This window comes from Apteryx mantelli, chromosome 2, assembly GCF_036417845.1.
Source record: "Apteryx mantelli isolate bAptMan1 chromosome 2, bAptMan1.hap1, whole genome shotgun sequence".
Lineage (NCBI taxonomy): Eukaryota > Metazoa > Chordata > Aves > Apterygiformes > Apterygidae > Apteryx > Apteryx mantelli.
The window spans coordinates 169,866,924-169,886,774 of record NC_089979.1 but is presented as its reverse complement, the minus strand read 5'-3'; the positions used below and the strand labels follow the sequence as shown (position 1 = coordinate 169,886,774).

General features: G+C 45.0%; 2 protein-coding genes and 1 long non-coding RNA gene across 8 annotated transcripts in view; 1 reads left to right on the top strand and 2 right to left on the bottom strand.

Annotated features, from left to right (window-relative positions):
* Positions 1-218: 218 nt before the first annotated feature.
* On the bottom strand, positions 219-2,690 carry LOC136991320 (uncharacterized). Its single transcript, XR_010883545.1, has 3 exons — positions 2,642-2,690; positions 1,102-1,169; positions 219-246 (listed from the first exon to the last, which is right to left on the bottom strand). It is a non-coding gene; the product is annotated as an uncharacterized lncRNA (long non-coding RNA).
* Positions 2,691-2,704: 14 nt separating this feature from the next.
* On the top strand, positions 2,705-17,387 carry ARF1 (ADP ribosylation factor 1). Of its 2 annotated transcripts, none has more exons than XM_067292053.1 (5): positions 2,705-2,802; positions 13,003-13,181; positions 13,723-13,833; positions 14,525-14,649; positions 15,807-17,387. In XM_067292053.1, the coding sequence occupies exons 2-5, from the start codon at positions 13,034-13,036 to the stop codon at positions 15,966-15,968; spliced, it is 546 nt and encodes a 181-aa protein (XP_067148154.1). In that variant the 5' UTR covers positions 2,705-2,802; positions 13,003-13,033; the 3' UTR covers positions 15,969-17,387. The 2 variants fall into 2 exon arrangements, with proteins under 2 accessions (XP_067148154.1, XP_067148155.1); XM_067292054.1 differs by lacking the exon at positions 2,705-2,802 and adding an exon at positions 3,366-3,386.
* The window catches only part of C2H1orf35 (chromosome 2 C1orf35 homolog), a 7,421-nt gene continuing 3,632 nt past the window's right edge, over positions 16,063-19,851 (bottom strand). For 2 of the 5 annotated variants that reach the window (XM_067292046.1, XM_067292047.1), the window contains exon 10: positions 16,063-18,445. In XM_067292046.1, the coding sequence (XP_067148147.1) occupies positions 18,391-18,445 (55 nt within the window). In that variant the 3' untranslated portion in view covers positions 16,063-18,390. Of the gene's footprint in view, positions 19,327-19,851 lie in introns of all 5 variants that reach the window. The other 3 variants (XR_010883544.1, XM_067292048.1, XM_067292049.1) reach the window with 3 other exon arrangements.

Genomic DNA, 19,851 nt, shown 5'->3' with positions numbered 1-19,851 from the left:
GTCCTGATCGGGCCGGTTTCCATCTCTCCGCTCGCCTCCGAAACAATCGCCGTCATTCTTGCGGGCGGTCAAAGCGCACCGAGGGCCTGGGCTGGCCGCGACAGCGATCGGCGGCTCCCAGGGCGACTTCTGTCTTCCCCTTCGACGCAAGCTGGCGGGCTCGCGGGTGTCGATTAGCGGCGGCACAACCTAATGAGGTTCTGATGATGGAAAACGGCCGAAAGTTCATTCCGATCCTGGAAGAAGCTGTGATAATAACCCAGATATGCAATATTTCAGAGGTGGCAGCTTTTGCTAGCGAACCAAGGGATTTCGGGGCATCTCGCTACCACAGGTGAAATCTTTCACCTGAGCGTTTAAAACCCAGGTTTTAGCCGCACGTGGCCGCTAAAGACAAAAGGACGTGTGCCACGTCAAAACCTCCACAGCGTCATGGTACCCTGGCGATGGTCAACCAGTTTTCCACGACGATGCGGCATCAGGTTTCCCAGCCAAGTCGCAGTGTGGGTATTCGGGGTTCAGGCTCTCCGGTCTGCTCTGCCTCACATGGACTGGGCTGCCGTGGTCCATGTATCCCGAGGCAGGTTAGTAGCGGGGCGCTTTTGAAAAGCCTGGTTTTCCCTGCGCTTTGCCTAAGTCTAAATTCATCAGTGGAACTCCAGAAAATTGCATAAAACTCTCCAAATGGGATGCTGTAATGCTCCTGTCGCGTGTCTTGATACGTGGACAGTATCTCTCCTCCACAAGAGAACTCGGGATAGCTCTGGTAGGGTCTCCAACGGGGTGGAGGTAGGATGAAGGAAGGCAATATGCCTTGGCATTGCTGTGCGTGGGGCTAAGCCTGGTTGGGTGACCAGCCCCAGCTCAGCTCACCCCACAGGACGTTCATGGAAGGGTTGCCCATGGAAGGGTCACCAGTTTGCTCCCTTGACTCTCCGTGCTTTGGTCCTACATCCGAGATGCTCTCAAAAAAGACCCTTGTGGGAACTCCAGCCGCATGGGTCCCTCTGCCCCCAAAAGTTGGCTTTTTCTCGGAGAAACCGTGGCAAAACCGAAAGCTCTTGCAGTTGCAGGGCTGTGGGAGATGGGACCTGGACCCACCTGGAGCATTTCTGCTCCCACGCCGGCCTTCAGCTCCGCTTCATCGATGGGGCTGGAACAAGCTCCTGCTGCAAAATTATTATTTTGCTACCTCATTTTGCTGCATTGAGCGTTTCGCTTGCTTTTCCCCTCCCCAAATCCACCCGCCTTTTGCTAGCGGCATGCGAAAACACAAGCACCAGGTCGCGATTTCTCGGCCCAGCAGGCGACTCCAAGATCCCAAATCCGGGGAATAATTGCTATTTTTTTCTGTAGGAAAGGTAATGAATCGCTTTTTCCCCGGGCAGATGTAAAAGGAAAAGCATTTCACAAGCGAGCAGGTATTGGCAGGTATTTTTACAACCTCAGAAAATCGCCTTGGATAAACACGATTTTTTTTTTTTTTTTTTTTGCAAAAGCCAGCGAGAACAGGGTGCAGCCGGGCCGGCCCGGCGAGGAAAACCCTCCGGCTCCGAAGCGGCCGAGCTGCAAAAGCAGAGCAGGCTCCTGCTCGACCGCTAGCACCCGGCGGGCAAGTGGAGCCGCCCAAAGGGCTCCTTTTTCCTGTGCCCCCCCCCCAAACAGGCTTTCCACAGGAAAAAAAAAAAGGGAGGGAATGGGTCTGCCCTGCCCGTTGCAAAAAGAGGCCTTTTTCTTCCCAGAAGTGAGTCACCGGGCAAAGTTTGCCTCTTGCATCATCAGTGACTCAGAGCGCCGGGGCCAAATTTTGGCTCCCGAAGTCGCCGTTCCCCAAACTGCCTTGCGATTTTTTTCTTTTTTTCCCCCCTGGTCGGAATAAGTGACATTTTCTGCATTCCTGCCAAAGGGCTGCAAACAGACGGGGATTTGTTGCTTCGGACCGGTGTTTTGCACGGACGGGACGGGGACACCGGTGAGGGTACAGGAGCGGGGAAGCGATCTGCTCGCGGCAAAGCTTGCTCCGTTATTCGGCTCCTCAAATCCCCCCGCAAGCCCCGCGTTAGGGGATTATTTTGCAAAAAAGAGAGAGAGGAAAAAAAACCACAGTTCCCGTGTGTTTTCTCCCTCACCCAAACCCCGTGGCCCTGCTTTTTTTTGGATAAATCAGCCCGTAGAGTCTCTCTTGGGGATTTGAGGCAGCTCCGTTATGTCTGCACTGTGCATGGTTAATTCACCACCCCGCAAGGTGTTGTGGCACCCGTGGGTGCTGAGAGCCAGCCTGCATCCCAAAAGGCCCCAAAAGGCATCCCCAAACAGTGCAATGTTGCATGGCAACACACGAGGGGTGCGGGCATCCCCAAAGAGCGTGACACGGCACAACGCTGCATGGCTGCTCGCATGCACCACGCAGCCCTGTGCCCCCCTGCACGCCGGGTCCCGCGGGGGGGGGGGGGGCGCGCGCTCCCACGCGCGCAGCCCGCGCGCCCCCACGCGCCACCTCCGCTATGGGAGGGGGAGGGAGGGGGGAGAGGTGAGGGGGCGTGGCCTCCCGCCAGGCCCCGCCCCTTTGCGGCGCCGCGGCGCCGCGGCGCCCCGCCCCCTCCGCGGCGGGCCCCGCCTCCCGCTCGCCCTCCTCGGTTACCCGTGGTGCCGCGCGCGGGGCTGGCACTGACGTGGCCGCCGAGCGCCGCCATCTTGTGTGCCTGGGCGGAGAGAGGCTGAGCGGCGGCAGGGGGGAGCCGGCTCCGAGCGGGACCGCCCGAGCACAGCCAGACCCACTGCCCGGGGCAGCAGCCGACGCCGGTAGGTCGCCGCCGCCCTCCCCTCAGCCCGCGGGCCCTTCCCCGCCCTGCTTGCCGCCCCGGCGGCGCGGGAGGAGAGGGGGGGAGGCCCGCGGCGGGGTGTGAGGCGCCGCGGCCTGGGCGCTGAGGAGGAGGCGGCGGCGGCGGCGGGGCCTTGCGGGCCCGGCCCGGGCGCTGCCCGCCCTCAGCCCCCGCTTGGCGGCGGGCGGGGGGAGCCGCCGCCGCCGCAGCCAGGCCGCAGTGCAGGCGGCGGGGAGCCGCGGGCCCGGAGGAGGAGGAGGGGGGGGGAGGAGGAGGAGGAACGGCTCCAGCTCTGCGCCAGGCCGCGGCGCCGCTCCCCCTGCCGGAGGGATTAGGCGGGATGCGGCGGGATGGGCCTCCGCGCCCGCCCCGAACTCCCCCGTTCCGGCCTGCCCCGCCCGAGAGCGGGGAGAGGTTTCCTGCGCTTCCTCCTCGTAGCCGAGCTCGCTGCCTCGCTGGCCTAGTAGGGGAGACGAAGCTCGGGGGAAACCCGTAAGAGAGGTTATTTGCCTAATAAACTTTTAGCTGCCGTGTTGGGCTTCGTGCTGGGCTGGGAGGGTGAAGGTAAGTCGATTTTTAGCCTGGAACAAGCTCTGTTTGACGTCTGTCGCTTGGGTTTGCTGATCCAGAAGGTCAATTTTCCTTGGCATAGTGGGTCCCAATGGAAGGATATTATGCTGTGGCCGAAAGTACTATGTCCTGCCTCTGTGAGTAATTAACATGATACTTTATGGGCTGATATCCTTTATCTGTTAAAGTGGTAGGCTAGCTATGCAAACCTCTTCACGGAGGAATCAGTTTGCCCCGATCGAACATAACTAAAACTCTCTCGGGTCATAAAACTGCCTAAATGTTGTGTTTGACATTGACCTTGTTGCTCTGCTGCTAGGTTCCTGCCAAACCAAATTCCACAGGTTGATTAGAGTTGTGTCCAGAGTCTTGTTTTGAAATGTAGTTTTGTTAATAGCTAAAACGTGAACTATTTATATAACACTTTGAACTTTGTTTTGTAAGTGATAAGTCTTACAACACCTCTTTGAAGAATATTTTGCTAACCTTATTTTTCAGGCAAAGAAATCAAGTTGAAGTGAATTGTCCAAGGTCATTTGGCAATGCAGTTATTACTATTTTTACTACTGATTTGAAGAACTTGGGGGGGAGGGGAGGGGGGAACCCTCTCCAGCTGAACTGAGGATTGCTGCTCCGCTTTTCCTCATGAAATTTTGTAATTAAATTGTCAGTGTAAGTAGTCATAGTCTTACAGCTATAGAAAGCAAAGGGTTCTCTGAAACCTACATTTAGGAGGCTGGTGTGATGCCACTTGTTTCCTCTATTAACAACACACCTTGTCTGCAGTGCTAGAGAACCCTGTTGGACTACTTTCTCAATTGTGCTAATTATATTGGGTGAAAGGGTGAGGAAACCTACCTCACTTGAACCTCTTAATCTCTTTGTTTGCCAAGTTTATTGACCCTTCTACTGTGCCAGAGCCTCAGGAGTGAAGATGGCTCAAGCAGATGTCACTTCCACTCTGAACAGCCCTTACTGCTGTGATAGTTTATGACAAATGTAATAATTGCCGGATCATACCTTAAGAACCTGGAATGAGGTTAGAATGTGAATGTCTGAATGCAGCATTCTGAATGTGGATCGGTCCCTGCTACGGCATTTGCTGAATTTTGGAGTTTGTCTAGTTGTGAAATACCTGCCAAATCTGAAAAGGGACTGGGCAAAAGCGGTGCATTCTTGACCAGTGCACGCAATTCCTTGTGTGCATTAGTCATGCTTGCCAAGTGAGGGGCAGGACTAGAGTTACAGTTGTTTCAAGGCAAACAAAGTGGGCGGCGGGGGAGGAGGGAAAGGGGTGGATTTTGGTCCTTCTTCTAACTGCTCAAACTGTGTTGTGCTCTAGTTACACCTGATTGAAAACCTGCTTTAAGTAGTGGTGTTCATACATCTCACTGAGGCAGAGTTATCACCTGAGCTATTGATTATGTTAATTGGTGAGAGAAGGAAAAGCTCAAATACAGGCTTTCAGCTGGATTTGTAGGGTTGGAGTTGAAGAAGCATCTTGCTTTAAAAGCAAAAGGTCAGTTTGGAAAAACTGCTGAGATGTGCAAAGATGGACTTTCCAGCTAGAATTCTCACAGATTTCAACAGCCTTCACAAGCATTTTAATATCTTGAGTTCCTTACGGTGGATAGACTTTGTGAACATAAATTAATAACTCTTTTCTTAAGAGAAATAGTTTTGCTTCTTTTTAGAAATCTGTTGAAAGTTTTGCTACTGAAATGCTATAGAGTTTGTATCACTGTTCTCAGCCATCATTCCCTTTCTTTAACTGATGAGTAAAGAAGTTTAGAACCAGCTTCCTACTACAACAGCTGTTTTTTCTGTGTTATTCAGCACTTTTGTCTTTCTGCTTGCAAGTATCCAGTTTGATTTCTTGTTTCTAGCCCTTGCAAACATTGACGGACTGTGGCACTACCTCTGCTGATGTTTTGGTTCTAATAAGACTCCGAGGTTTAATATAGCTCTTATTCATATGCTGATTATCTAGTATGTAATAAATAGCTAGTTGTAGGTTCTCCTTTGACATTTCCCCCAAACCATAAACCAATTTTATTACTGAGGCTCTCATGCAAGTTCTTCCCATTTCTACTAAGAGTGTAAATGTTGACTTAACTCTCCAGTTAGTGGGAATGAATAACAGGTTATTTGGCTTGAGTTTTAAGTTTTTAAAAGTTGTGAATAATTTGGCCTCAAACTGTACAGGGCTTGTCTGAAGACACATGCTTTGTAATGAGCAGTTCCCATGGTAATAAGAATATCCACCCTTTAACAGGTGCAGGTGTAGTTGCAGTCAAAACTTGGGTGTCACAGTTACATTCTCAGCACCGCTTCTTTTTCTGAGCAGTTACAGACAGTCTGTAGGGAAGTGATGGATGTGCTTTATCTACAAATGTGAACAGTGGCTTCTGTACTTTTCCACCTGCCAGCCTGTCTTTTAAATAAAATATTTTGGGGACCAGATGTGTGTTTTGTTCCTGTGTGTTAGTTTGCATGCTTTTGAGTTATGCATGGTAGTATATATTTGCTTTAAATGGCTAGAGATTTTACTGTGAAACAGAAGTAGCTTGCTTCCCCTACCTCAAGGAGAGTAAGATGATAAATCTGATTTGGTTTTTGAATACCAAATTAAGCAGACTACTCTCTTTTCTTTGCCAGACACTGGTATTTTCCTTTTCTGCCTGGTATTTTAGGAGTAACTTCTTGTGGTGTAGGCCCTCATTAGGTAGAGATCAATAACCTGGGAAATAGTGCATCACTCCAAAGGAAACTTTTCCTTTTTTGTGTTCTTTTGCCCTTGTTCTGAGCTTGCAAATGGAAATATTTTCTGTTTTCCTGCCAGTCTGATCCCTGTGTTCTCAAAAGAATCTTACAATGTTTGGAAAATGCTATATATGGGCAATGTGTATAAACAGCAAGATGTTCAACTTAAGTTGAATGAAGATGCTACCTAAGGAACAGCTCTTTGTTGGATTTTCTTTGCCTAATTTCTCACTTGTGACTGACTTGTTCGTCATTTGACCTGAATGTGCAGCATCTAGATGCTTTTTAGTTGGTAATTGCAAGCTTTAGGTGGCCAAATCCATCTAAACACTTTTAGATGGGAGTACAATTATATAGCTTAATTTTTTATTTTTACATGACGCTTCAAATCAGTGCTTTATTTTCTCTAATCTTCTCTAAAAGACAAATGCACAATGAGGCTATCATTTAAGACATCGTCTCCATTCCAGACATGGCACAAGCACCTCCACTGTGACATGGAGAAAACTGCTGCAGTGGTTGGCGTTGATCAGTTAACATTCCCCTGGCTTTAACAGATATGACTAAAAAAGAGTGGGGGCTTACGAGTGATGACAAGCTCTGAGAAAGTGGTTTTTGAGGTAGTCTTTATTATGATGGCATTTAATCCCCCAATAAATCCATGTTGATGAAGGAACCTAGCATACTTGGTAGCTACTCTTAACTTTTGAACTTAATCTATGCTTGATGTCTTGCAGTATGGTCTAAAGTCTCAGGTAAGTCAAATGAAAACTGTTATTTAAGTTAATTCCAGTGTTAAGGTCTCTGAGTTAAAGGGCTTGTTGATATTTAGTGATCTTTCATTGAGGTTATCAGATTTGGAAGGCCAGTGAACAGCTCATAAAAATAGCTGAATATTCCTGTATTTGAACAGTAACGTATCGGGCCACCATAGCTGTATAAAAAGTGTTTTGATCGAGAGCTTTTTTCAAAATTTGCTGTAGCAGCACATTTTAATCTGCAAAGAAATTACTTCGAGTTCAAAAGAATGCAGCTGTATTTAACTGTCCGTGCCTGCTGAGTGGTGGTGTAAAATGGTCCTAGATTAATTCTAAAATTTCTGTAGTGTTTGATCCTTGTTGGATCACTTCTCACATTCTCTTCTAAATCGGTCTTTAAATAGTAAAGAACAAACTGCTGAGTTAGATTTGCGCTTAAGTTTAATTTTTTTGCCTGTTCTTGCACATTACTCCAAAAGCAGTTGTTGAACTTGGGAAAGTTTTTTTTTTTTTTTTTAAATCCATCTTCTTTACTCATGGGTTTCATGATCTTTTGTATATAATATTTTGCTTTTTCTGTTTATGATACCTTGGCATGCTGTGCTTTTAACTTAAAATCTTCCAGAACGCTATAAAGTAGAAATGTGATGCAGGCTGACTGGTACTGAATGACTAAATTCCAAATGAATATTTCTATTAAATACCAAATCGATTAATTCTTGTTTTCCTGTGACTGATAACCAGTTTAAGTGCTAATATCGGTTTAGGATCTATGTGTTTGGGTTTTAATTGCATTAGAGGTGGAGTTAATGCTCAGGCCAATGTAGAGTAGATTTTACTCTTTTAAACAGAGACATGTGCTTTTGATAGTAAGTCAGTTCTCTTCATAAGCACACCGGTTTTATTTACCACAGATATCTAAGCAACTAGAACAAGCTACAGTAAACGTTCAGCAGAGCAGTAACATACGTAATTGCAACTGTAGCATGGAGCTACCGGGGAAAAAGACTTGGTAAACCTGTATCTGAAATATCACTCTTTACTGATAGGGTTTTCAGCTTTTGCTTTAGCATTGATGTTTTGGTTGATTAGAACTGTCATGCTGTATGTCTCTGGTAGGTTAGTCTCTCCTTGAAATAGGCATTAAAAAAAAGGTAGGAAACTCCTAATGGAGATCTGATAGTTCCCAAAGTCATCAAATGCCTTCCATACTTCTGTATCTCGGAGCGTATAGTGAGGAGAGTAGGCAGACAAGCTTTTTTTGTTGTTGTTGATCTTAATTGCTGCTGGTGGTATCCGCTATAGAGAACAGACTGACAAAATGATTGCGCCCAGCCACTTTTGTTATACCGCTTTGAAAAAATAATGCTCAAAACTTGTACCATGGAAGCCGTATGTGGTAAGTGTTGATATGTAGAAGTGAAAGAACTGTATTTTTTATAGTGCAGGCATAATTTGTCCAATTAGGTAATGCACATGGCATCTCCTACCTCAGCCTCTGATTTCGTCTGCTCTGATATGTTTAGAGAAGTGGTATAAAACTGAGTGAAACCAGGGCATTTGCTATAACTCTTGGCTCAGTGAAGTTTGATTTATGTCCTCAAAAGAACTCTTCCAGAGGTGCAAAATTAAGATTTTTCTGAGATTTCAAGGTGCAGCTGTACCTTCTTTAATAACTGCACACCCTTATGGTCATATATCTGTGGTGTAGCAGTTCAGCCGTGGAGTGTGGAAATCGAAGCACAGTTGACTTCTCAACATAAGCAGACTGAATGAAATGACGTTGACGTGCGTTAAGGCATGGTTAAACTACAAAATGCTACGAAAGATTAAACATAGAATTATCTTTAGTCTTGAGATACTTCTCAGCTTTTATTCTGACCATCTGCAATTAATAGAAGCAAGTTCTAATTCAATTGCTGTATCGCTTCAGCGGACACCACAGACTGACCACTGCTGCAGGCCGTTCGTTCATTTTTAACTCTCGTCACACTGAGGCTTTCTGGAAAAGGCTGCCTGCACTCCTAATTGCTCATCTAATGTATCAGTTACTAGAAAATAAGCTGCTGAAAATGCTTTGTGTCCTGAAACAAAACTGCAGTCTTATCCAGTGAGTCTTTCTCACTGTTTACCAGTGACACAGTTTATCTTAACTGAACCTGCCTGGCAGGTTTTTACTGCTGTGCAGATCTTGAGGTGGAGTGGAATATGTTAAGGTGTGCTTCAGTGCATGGATTAGCAGGGAGAAACAAAAGTCCCAAAGAGGGCGATTCTATTTTGGTGTGATTTGGGCTTGGTGAGGAGTGATGGGCTTCTGTTTTTAGGAACTGAATTCACGGCGAGGGTGCTCACAGACTACAAGGCTGCAGAAATGCCGTCCGTGCTGCTCGCTCGGTCACTCCCTTTCATGCACAAGTCTTTCTGCTTAGCCTCATAAATGCCTCTTTTGAAGATGTTCTGAAGTAGTATAAACAACTCATAAGCTGTAGTCTTTTCATGTTTTCAGACTTTTTTTTTGAACTTGTTAAGCCTCTAAAAGTATCGATTTACCAGTTACCGACAACATTTAATCTGAGCTAAGGAAAATAGAAAGTTATGCTTCAGCATAGAATATAGGTAGCGTATGGGCAAATCTCGATATAGACAAGACTGCAAATGTTGAAGGTGCCTGAGAAGTGACTGGGAGGCCTGGTGAACCTAGGTGTCTTAAATCTCCCCGTATTTTCAGCGTGTTCATGGAGTCCGACTAATTGACTGAAATGAGAATTAAACTAAGCAGACTCTGTGCTGGAGTACACTAGAAGTAATCGCATGATCCCTCAGCTGAGTTGCATTAACGGATGGTAATGAAGTCATGGGAAGCAGTTCTGAACTGTGGCAGCGGTTTCCAGTGCGATAGGGTCTGCGTTGTTTGACAGCGCGACTGGCCGAAAAAGCAGAGACCTGACTATTGGAGATAATCGGTCGCTGTTCTGATAATGATGTGGCTGAGGATTTTTGTTAATGCTGAGGAAGGAACTCAAGGTGCTTATGCCTAGGTAATACAAAGTAATCAAATACTGGCAGGGACAGTGTAGTGAGAGGAGTGCAATATAGAAAAATATATAGGAATAAGTATGTGATTGTATACCCTGCCATCTCATCGCAAACGTGAACAAGCCTGTAAAGCGTTGTCAGATGGATAGACCGATTTTCCTTTTCTGTGACAATAGGCGAACTTGATTCTTAGCCACCGGTTAGAGGACGTTGCTGCTGACGTTGAAGACGGAGGCCTTCTCTTTTGTCCCAGCAGCATCCAAGAAGTGTTCTGGTGGGAACCACAACAGCTTGTGGGAATTTTGCAGATGGGTTTCTCGTAACAATATTTTTCTTTTTTAGGAAACGATGCTGCTACTTTCTAGTGAACGTCTAAACATTCTCTCTCTCTCTCTCTCTCTCTCTCTCTCCCTCCCCCCCCCCCCCCTCTATATATGTGTGTGTGTGTATATATATATATGTGTGTATATATATATATAAAATCTGTGAGACATTTCCATTCTCTATTTAAACAAAGACCTTCTGGATTGTGGAGTACCAAAGTAGTTGCAGAAGTGGTTTGGATAGTAAGAATGTGTAGGGAACAAGAAGGAAATGGAGGAAGTTCTTCAGCCTGTCTTCTCATTCTTCACAGAAAATCAAACTAAGGAGGGTGAGCACTGTGAAAGTAGCTGAGTACTACACTTCGGGGCTGGGGGGCAGACTTGACCTAGGAATGGTCAGACACCAAGAGAATAAGGGCCTAAGGGGCTTCGCTGAGATTATCGGCAAGTGCAAGCAACTTGTGAAGCCCAGAATGTGACTTCGGCAAGGGGCGGGAAGATGTTGTGAATGTAAAAGCAAATATTAATTTGTGTTACTTCATTACAGCTGTTGATCTTGAGCATTTAATAACCTAACCTGTTATTCTTTTAAACATGCAGGAACTAAAAATAATTCATTTGCAGGGCCTTAAAAATTTGTCTTGCTACAGAAGTTCTTAAACTCGTTTTGGAGGGTTATAACAGCTGTGGTAACAGATAACAGTTCAAACCCAAATACTGCTTTTCAGATGAGGTAGAAAATAGAGGCAGCGTGAACAGGCAGACAAAGGAAAGCTTTATAACCTCCCTCCCCTCCGGCCCAGCAAGAGTTGCTGTTGACTGCTGAGGAGTGAGATTTCCTGCTGTCTGAAAGAGTGATCTGGATAAATAGGGACTCTAGCAGAAATGCTTTCTCTACTTTCTAATTAACTTTTCTGTTTACACAGCTTTCATATATTCAACCGGCAGCTGAATATTCATGGTTATACTTCAGGAATATGGAGGAAATGGTGGCGTAATAGAACTTCTAAGCCTTTTGTTTGGTTTTAATCCGTAGACTGCCCTGTCTGGCTCATAGAGGAGCCAGCTTAGTTTTAAAAGTTTCAATCCTCTCAAGTTTCAGTCGTGTAAAACAAATGCATCTTGGACTTCAGTTTCTTCAGCGAGCTGGTGTGCTTGATGTCATTCAGGAACTTTGGAGCGTACTGTGAACTTGACTGTGAAGCTGTCTCTGCAGCGACATGTGACTGTTAGTGTTACAGCGCTGAGCTTTTGGGTTAAAAATTGTTTCGAGCAGAACTTCCTGGGAACAGCAGAACTGCTTAGATCTGTGTTGAATGAGGAAGCCAGATTTCATATGTTCTTTGCATCGGGCTAAACAGAGCAGAGCGAGATTTCTTTTTTTTTTTGGTCTGTGGTGCAGTGATTAAATTTTCAGTTCAAAACTTGGTTTAATCGTCTTAAATTGATGTGCTAGAAAGCAAACTTCTATTTGGAATTCTGCTTCAGGCTTACAACTGCATCGTGATGTGCCGAATATCTTCAAGATAGGATTGAAATTTAATATTGCACTTCGAGTTGTGTGACTTGGTTTACAGGAAGCCCAACCCCTGAATGTTAGACGTCCTGACTCTATATGTTCCTGCTATCTTAGACTTGTTTTTTCAGTCGGTCTCAGGCTCTTCTTTTCAAACTTGTCTGAGACTTTCTAGATAAAGCAGTAGTAAAGGTGTGAATTGTCACTAGTGCCATGTAACATCCCCATCTCTGCTTTGCTGTAAAGCTTTAAGGCTACTTTCTGTATGAATTTTCATGTCTTACAGCAGCAGAATAATATTTCTGGGGTGGTGTTAAGCTCTGCTGTAAATGGCATAGTAGTAGGCTTAAAAAAAATTGGAAAAGCTGTGGAAATAGGTAGCAGTGGATCCCATTCCAAGGGCACAGCGAGTGTTCTGTAACTGCAGCAATCAAGAGGCGACTTCCTCGGTTCCTAAAACAGGAAGCTTCAGATATTTTTAATCATTTATGAGCATCCCAACTGAACAGCTTACAGTGAGCGGAGAAGCATTCATTTCTAAGCCTGACTCCTTTAATATAATTATTAATTTTTGATGGTTGAGCTTCAGTAAACATTGACTTGCTTTCTAGAGAAGGTCTTCAATGTTAATGAAGCTAATATCGCTTTGTGTTTACGCTGTGCTGGCAGGCCACTTCCTAAGGGCTGGAGAGGAAGGAAACTGTTTTGAGTAGGAGAGAATTCGAGCTGTATTTTGAATTTCCTCTGCCCAAAGAAGAAACTATCAGCGCACTAAGCGACAAAGACATGAGTTTAAACTTTCTTAAACTCAAGTGTAAACTTTTTTTAAACTGTAGGTCAATTAGAAAAAGAGATTTTACAGTGACACCTTAGGCAGTAGATAAATTACGCCATAGCAATGGGGGACAAAGTACCTGAAGCAGTCAGTTGCATCATTTGTGGTTTGCTTCTGCCACAAATAAGTGAGAATAGTATTTGGTACTAAAATCTCTGAAAGAATATTCAAAAGCTTTAAAGCACTCAGAACCACTTCTTTTTATTCGGGTAAGTTTTGGCTTATCTGTTGGTGTTTGCATTGCTTCAGTATGGGAAGAACTGTGTACTGTGTGTCTGGATGCCTAAAGAGTTCATATTCGTCTGGTTTATTGGTGGTTGATTTGGTGGTCAGAACAGAACCGGTTTTAACTGTGCGATGCTGTGATCTCTTTCTCTAGACTTATTGGCCAGTGAGAACATATCTCAACCATGGGAAATATTTTTGCTAACCTCTTCAAAGGCCTCTTTGGCAAAAAAGAAATGCGTATTCTAATGGTTGGTCTGGATGCTGCAGGAAAGACTACTATTTTGTACAAACTTAAACTTGGTGAAATAGTAACTACTATTCCTACTATAGGTAAGATTTTTTTTTTCCTCATTTATATAAACTGCTTGCTTTGAGATTTGAGTCCTGTCGTTTGCAGCAGTATCTCAACTGCCACGTTGTTGATTTAAGTGACTTAGTGCTGCGCCCTGACGTGCCAGTCAGTACCAACATTCGCTGAAGCTGTGTTGTGAAGACAGCACAGCCAGATCTAAAGGCATGGGAAGAGATTAAATGACTGCTTTTTCACTCACTTCCCTCTCCTCAGTTGGTTGTGGAACAGCACTTTATGGGCTGTGGAAGGGCAGTCACCCTAATTTTGTTAAGGATTTGGGGGTGTCAGGTAGTTTAGACTGAAAAATGGAGGGTGGCTTGTCTGAGAAGTGGGTGCTCAGAAAAACAGATTCCAGAGAATCAGCGTTTGTCTGCTCTGAGGTCTTGTGCAAGATTCAGCTTATTTTAAACATTAAAACTTAATGTTTTCAGTGATGAAACTATGAGCATGACTTGGAAAATACAATAGTTGGAGGGCCAGCTATGCTTAACTGAGGTTTTGCCACAATTTTTGTTCTAGGTTTCAACGTGGAAACAGTAGAATACAAGAACATTAGCTTCACAGTGTGGGACGTAGGTGGTCAGGATAAGATCAGACCACTCTGGCGCCATTACTTCCAGAATACACAAGGTGAGTCTTTGTGCTTAAATCACGAGTTACCAGAATATAAAAAAGTTGTTTTTTTTAATGTCCCTACACGGATAGTCTTGACATTTTCTTGGGAAAAATGTTTATTATAACAGGGTGTGTGTGTGTTTGCACGTGGGCTGGGCTGGCTGTGATATTAAGCTGGTGCAGGTTCAAAGAGGGGTGGAAAGAAATCCAGAAACCAGTCGTCCATCTGAATCAGAGTTCAGAATTCTGCTTTTCCTCTGAAAGCATTGCAGCTCCTCTGCCTTTACTCCAAAGTAGAGTCTTTAGTACTTGTCATTTCCTACAAACTTACCGGGCCTGTGAACTGAGGACATGTCACTTCTTCCACTGGTAGGCCTTTATAATGTAAAATATAGATGCATTAGAGTCCTGTCATAGGAGTTTGAGAGTTGCTGCTCCTTGAAAATATGGAGTAGTTACGTAAATCCAACATACAAGTTCCAAAAATTGCAAATGCAAGCAAGCTGCTCACTTCCTCTAGCTCTCAGCAAGAGCAGACTTTTTCTCTCAGACACAAAATTACCACAGGATAAAAATTGTGCTTTTCTTGCTACGTATCGTTTTGCATTACTTTCTCTTCAAAGCTTAGTTCTGACTTCTGGAACTGTGGTATTGCTTGTAAATAACGTCTGGTGTTCGCTGGTTCTGATTGTTTGCTTATTTCTAGGTTTGATTTTTGTGGTTGACAGTAATGACAGAGAACGAGTGAACGAGGCCAGAGAAGAGCTTATGAGAATGTTGGCAGAAGATGAGCTTAGAGATGCCGTTTTATTAGTGTTTGCAAACAAACAGGTATGCGCAAGCAAGATCTTTCTGTAAGAGCTCTTGAAAACCCCCTGCATATTTAGGAGTTGATAGCTGCTGAACTTGATGTGAATGTCTCCAGCATGATAGGTATGCTGTCACTTAGTAAATGTCCATTAATCTCTGGGCTTGTTGTCTTCAACAGAACTTAAATTGCCCTCTTTTCATTTGAAAAGTGCCTCTTCAGAACAGTGTTGGCTAATGAAACTTCCCATATTCTCAGTTTTAGTGAGGAATTCTACCAGTTTGATGTTAGATCGGCTTGGTTCGGGTGTTGTACCCACCTAAGCTTTCTCCAAACAGAAAAGAAGCCCAGAACGCCCAAAACTGCCACTTCCCTAATCCTGCAGTGAGGGCACTTGAGAGCACAGCTTGTGTTGGCGGAAAAAGGGAGTTGACTTTCGATATACTCGCGTTGGACTGTGAGCTGTACTCTTCTAGACCGCAAAGTTAATGGAGACTTTGTTGTCTTTTATTGTTTGTATTTAAAAAAAAAAAAACTTGGTAGGTTAAACCCAAACGTTGCAAGTCTTAAATACAACTAAACTTCAGTTACTCAGAAGTTAATAGCATCCTGCTTCATCAGTTGTGCAGGCTCTGAAAGGTAAAGAAGCCCTAAGTCTTTCCCAGTAGCAGGAAAAGTGAATTATAAACAGAAGCGCTGCTGAGTGCTAAGTATGACTTCACGATAAAAGTTTAGCTTGAACTTAAATCATTGAACTGCAGCGGCAGAAAGCATTTCCTCAATGGAAAGTGAATGAAAACAGCCCTTGAATTGTAAGCGGTTTTGGGCCAACGCTGAGTGGCATGATGACTTAATCCAAACATTAGCCACCTAACTTCTGGGTTTTTTTTCCACAGAAGTAGCCCATAATGCAACCAGCAATGGGTGATCGTGCTTTTAACCTTTGGAGATTTTTGACAGTATAGGGGAAATAGCTTGAATGCAAAAGTAATCTGTTGAGTTTCTCTGAAACAAAAAGCTTGAATACAAAAGTAGTCTACTAAGCTCCTCTGAAAGAGAAACTCTAAAAGCTCATAACTTTTTTTTAATGGGTCTGAAGCTGCTGATTAGAGTTGTTTAGGAAGGCAGGCATTTCTCCTCAGCTGGTAGGAGAGAGAATGACTCTGCTTACTTCCCTCAGGACCTGCCGAACGCGATGAATGCAGCGGAAATCACAGACAAACTTGGACTGCATTCTCTTCGTCACAGGAACTGGTATATCCAGGCGACCTGTGCCACTAGCGGAGACGGTCTCTATGAAGGACTGGACTGGTTGTCCAATCAGCTCCGAAACCAGAAATGAAACCATAAACCTTCCTCTTCCCTCTTTTTCCACCCTCCCTCTTATTTCCTCCTATTCGCCCTTCGCTTTACTCTAATGTGGCAAACTGTGCTACTTTGTGGTATTGAGTGCCGGAAGCTGTTTTCATTTCTTTTGTCACAGTATATATTGCACCATGCTGTAAATGTGGCAAATACAAGCCTGAAAACAGTTAGGTTTCTTATTTAATGTAAATAGTTTTTGTTTCCAATGAGGCAGTTTCTGGTACTCCTATGCAATATTACTCAGCTTTTTTATTGTAAAGAATCAACTCACTGTTTAGTACTTGGAAGGGATTTAAATGGATTAACATAAGGGTTGCCAGCGATCATTGTGCAGTAGAGCTGAATACTATCTCTGTTGGGTTGTGAGATCTGTGAGATCCATTTTGGTGGTTGGTTTTTAACCTGAATTCTGTATTTTTTTAAATAGTCAAGGAAAAGTAAAAACACTTGAACATACGAGTATGTTTGACATAGCTTCTGCTGTTCTAACTCTAATACGGTGACTTTTAATTCTTTTGAAACGGTGAAGCAATGATTGACGCCAAATTAGCTTCATCGGGTTAAAGTACAGATTACAACTGGTAGATCTCTGGTTCTTTGCGTAGCTCATAGTATGTGCTCATATTTGTTCGTACTTGTTAAAAGATTTGTCAGAGCTGGTTTAGGTGAGCTTTCAGACTCATCCTAAACTTCTGACTCTTGGTTCAGGTGAGGTTTATCACTTCCATTGAACTTGAATAATTTCTGGAAGTCACATTTTTAGCCTGGTGTATTTGTCTAAAGTGTTTTGTACTTTTCTTGTGTGTAAACCACTCCAGAAGGCAAACCTTTCCACAGAAAGCACAGCCTGTACTAGTCCTAAGCTCTATAGACAGAAAGTACTGTACTTAAGTAAAAATTGCCATGAGAAACACCAAACATCTATGTATAGTGTCTAGGAAAAAAAAAAAAAGCATGAGAGTTTGGAGAGTCATTCCACTCTAGAAGTACTCAATCCCATTTTGGAACAATCCCATATCTGTATATGTGTGAAAACCCTTGGCATCCCTCATACTGCAAGGTTCAGATTTGCCATCAGAAAAAGACCTCTTTACTTTTCTTTTGTATTTTGATAAAACACTGAAGAAGCTGGAGCTGTTAAACTTTAACTTGAGGAACTATCAGAACTGGTTTGTTTAGTGTTGTGGAAACCTTTATTGCTTTCAATACACAATTAGTAATCAACTGTTTTGTATACTTGTTTTCAGTTTTCATTTCGACAAACAAGCACTGTAATTAAAGCTATTAGAATAAAATCTCTTAACTATTTCATGTTTTTTATGCCTTGCTGTTCATTTGATCATCTTGGCAGAATCATAATGAAATACTTGTTGAATAAAAAGTTTCATGAAACTTGCACTGGTATCATGTTTTGTATTATCTTTGTGCAGTACTGTGTGCTTGAATTTTTACTAAAGACTAACACAATGCAAATCTAACCAGTGTTTTGGCACATCAGAATTTGCATGAAAACTTCAGCACATCTTTGACATTTTTCATGGTGCCTAGTTGGATTATTGCAGGTGGAGAGCTGGGTACCAGCTGTTGGTAGTCAGCTTCTACTAGAGTCTCTTCACTGCCTCAGAAGCATCTATCAAGCTTCTTCAGTTGTCCCATCATCATCGTTTCCACAACAGATGGTCCTTCCTGCTTTTCCCATTTAAGCAGCTTGTTCACTGAGCCTGTTATTTGGGGAGAAAAAGACCAAGTCTGCCTTCCTAAAAACTTCCTGTGGTGTTTCTTTTTCCCCTTCAGCAGTCCACTGCAGCTCTGGCTTGGGGCCAAAACTGTACTCTTGGCTGATGGTCTTGCCTTGCCTTTGGTCAGCTGCAGCTTCTCATTACTGATTGTAAAGCTCTAGCTGCTGCACTGCTGATGCTGTGTTTCCTTGAGTTTCAGCTGATTCACCTGTTTCACAGGTTGGAAACCTATAGAATGAAAGGTGTAAAGGAACAGCACTTCCATGTGGGGCCTTAATTTGGATAATTACCAAAGAGGACCTCAACTGTGCCAGTGAGGAGACAGGCGCATGGTTCTCCAGTCCTAGACTGGCCTGGCATCCAGTTTCTCAGATGAGTGAGACACAGCCGAGTGCTGTTGAGGACTTGGGTGCATCTCCTAGCTTCTCACCTGTTCAGTGGACGCTGCACTTTGTCACTCACCACCTTAGACTCTAAAGGTCTAAGGCAGCGGGGCAGTCACTTAACAGGTAGGCACAGACCCTAAACCCAGTCTTTAGTAGAAGGTCTCCCTGGGCCTCACTTCTCTTGTACAGAGGCTTGGTCAGTGGAGTTCTGATTTTCTTCTGCTGGGGATACCACAGTTGCGTGATGAGGCTTCAAGAAGTTACCCAGCAAGGGCTACCTGAGCACAGTGTCTGTTCCTTGCACTCCGTTTTCGAGCTTGTTGCAGAAGCTAAAGGTGAACAGTATGAAGCAAACGCTGTGACGAGGGATTGCAACACTCTCGTAAGGCAGGTTACTCTTTCAAGGCTGTTCATCACACCTTGAATTTCAAGTCCTGAATCTGGATATTTGCACACCTAACTGGGCAGGACATCTACTTCAGCCTGTTCCGGCACGGAAGTGAACTCGAAGCGCCAGCTCTCCCGCTGACGCAACTGCGCGCTGCTGAAATAAGTGGAGTCCCCAGCAAGGTAACACGAGCTGAGGATCACCATCTCCCTTCCCTGATCCCCAAAACAAGTGGATGTCCTGCTGCGACTCAGCCCCCCTCCATAGCAGAGAGGCTTCTGGTGACGTGGGAGTCCCCGAGTGATGACTGTCACGGAGGTGTGTTGGCACAGGGGAGGCAGGCAGGGACCAGGGGCAGCAGATGCTGCTCCCTGCTGCACAGAACTTGCTGTCAGCTCATGCTGCAAGGAGGAAGAGTGGGGGGAATGTCCTGATGTTATCTGAGCTCAGCAGCCTGCGAGCAGCCACGCTGGCTGCTCAGGGCAGCACCAGCTCTGCTCTGGTTTGGGCTCGGCCAGGCCCGCGGGGACTTGAGCCACCCCGTCCCTAGAGGCAGGAAGGAGGATGCTCACAGCCAGACATCTGCTCGCTTTGGCAGGGTTGAGCGGAGCGAGGGCTGGGGAAGTTCCTTGCTCCCCATCCAGGTGGGGAGGTGGCCGGGAGGTGACCAGGAGAGGTGGATGGCTGGCTGGTGGCTTATCTCCGAGCCTCACCTCTACCCAAGGCCTCCAGCTCCAAGCTCCACCGTGCTGGGTGATGGGCACGGAGCCATCCCTGTCTCCTCATCTCATGTTCTTGCAATGACAGCGGTGATTTAAAGAGCTTGGGAAAAGCAAAGAGGAAAAGTAGGAGCCTTGGCAGAGGGGGCAAGCAGGGGAGAAAGACCAAGGAGAGGCTGAGGCGGGAAAGGGAGCAAGCTCTGGGAAGAGCTTTGCTCGGATGCACGCGAGCGCGGGGCAGCACGAACGGGGGGGCACAAGCTCCCCGCAAGCACCGCAGGACCAAGAAAAAGCAGCAACAACCCCCTGAGGCAGGAAAAATGGGCACCAAAGACCTGGAGAAACCAGCAGCGGCTGCATCCAGTGCCACCAGCTGCTGTCTGGGAACACGGCTGGGCGAAGGGATGATGACAGCTGGGGACCACGCAGGAGACACGTCCCACCCAACACAGCACGCGTGAGCACCGAGTGCAAAAACGGGGATTTTTTTTTCAGCATCGTGACGTCAGATTTATATTTTGCAACTAATAATGAATGGTTTAAGGCAAGAAACTGTCCGTCAACCTCTTCAACAGAAATAACAAGAGCATTAAAAGAAGAGATATTTAAAAAAAAAAAAAAAAGAGGA

Bases quoted from the DNA above. Each gene is read 5' to 3' on its own strand.
- ARF1 (XM_067292053.1), top strand. From the start codon at position 13,034: ATGGGAAATATTTTTGCTAACCTCTTCAAAGGCCTCTTTGGCAAAAAA. The intron at 13,182-13,722 runs GTAAGATTTTTT...TTTTTGTTCTAG, and splicing joins AACTACTATTCCTACTATAG to GTTTCAACGTGGAAACAGTA. The intron at 13,834-14,524 runs GTGAGTCTTTGT...GCTTATTTCTAG, and splicing joins TTACTTCCAGAATACACAAG to GTTTGATTTTTGTGGTTGAC.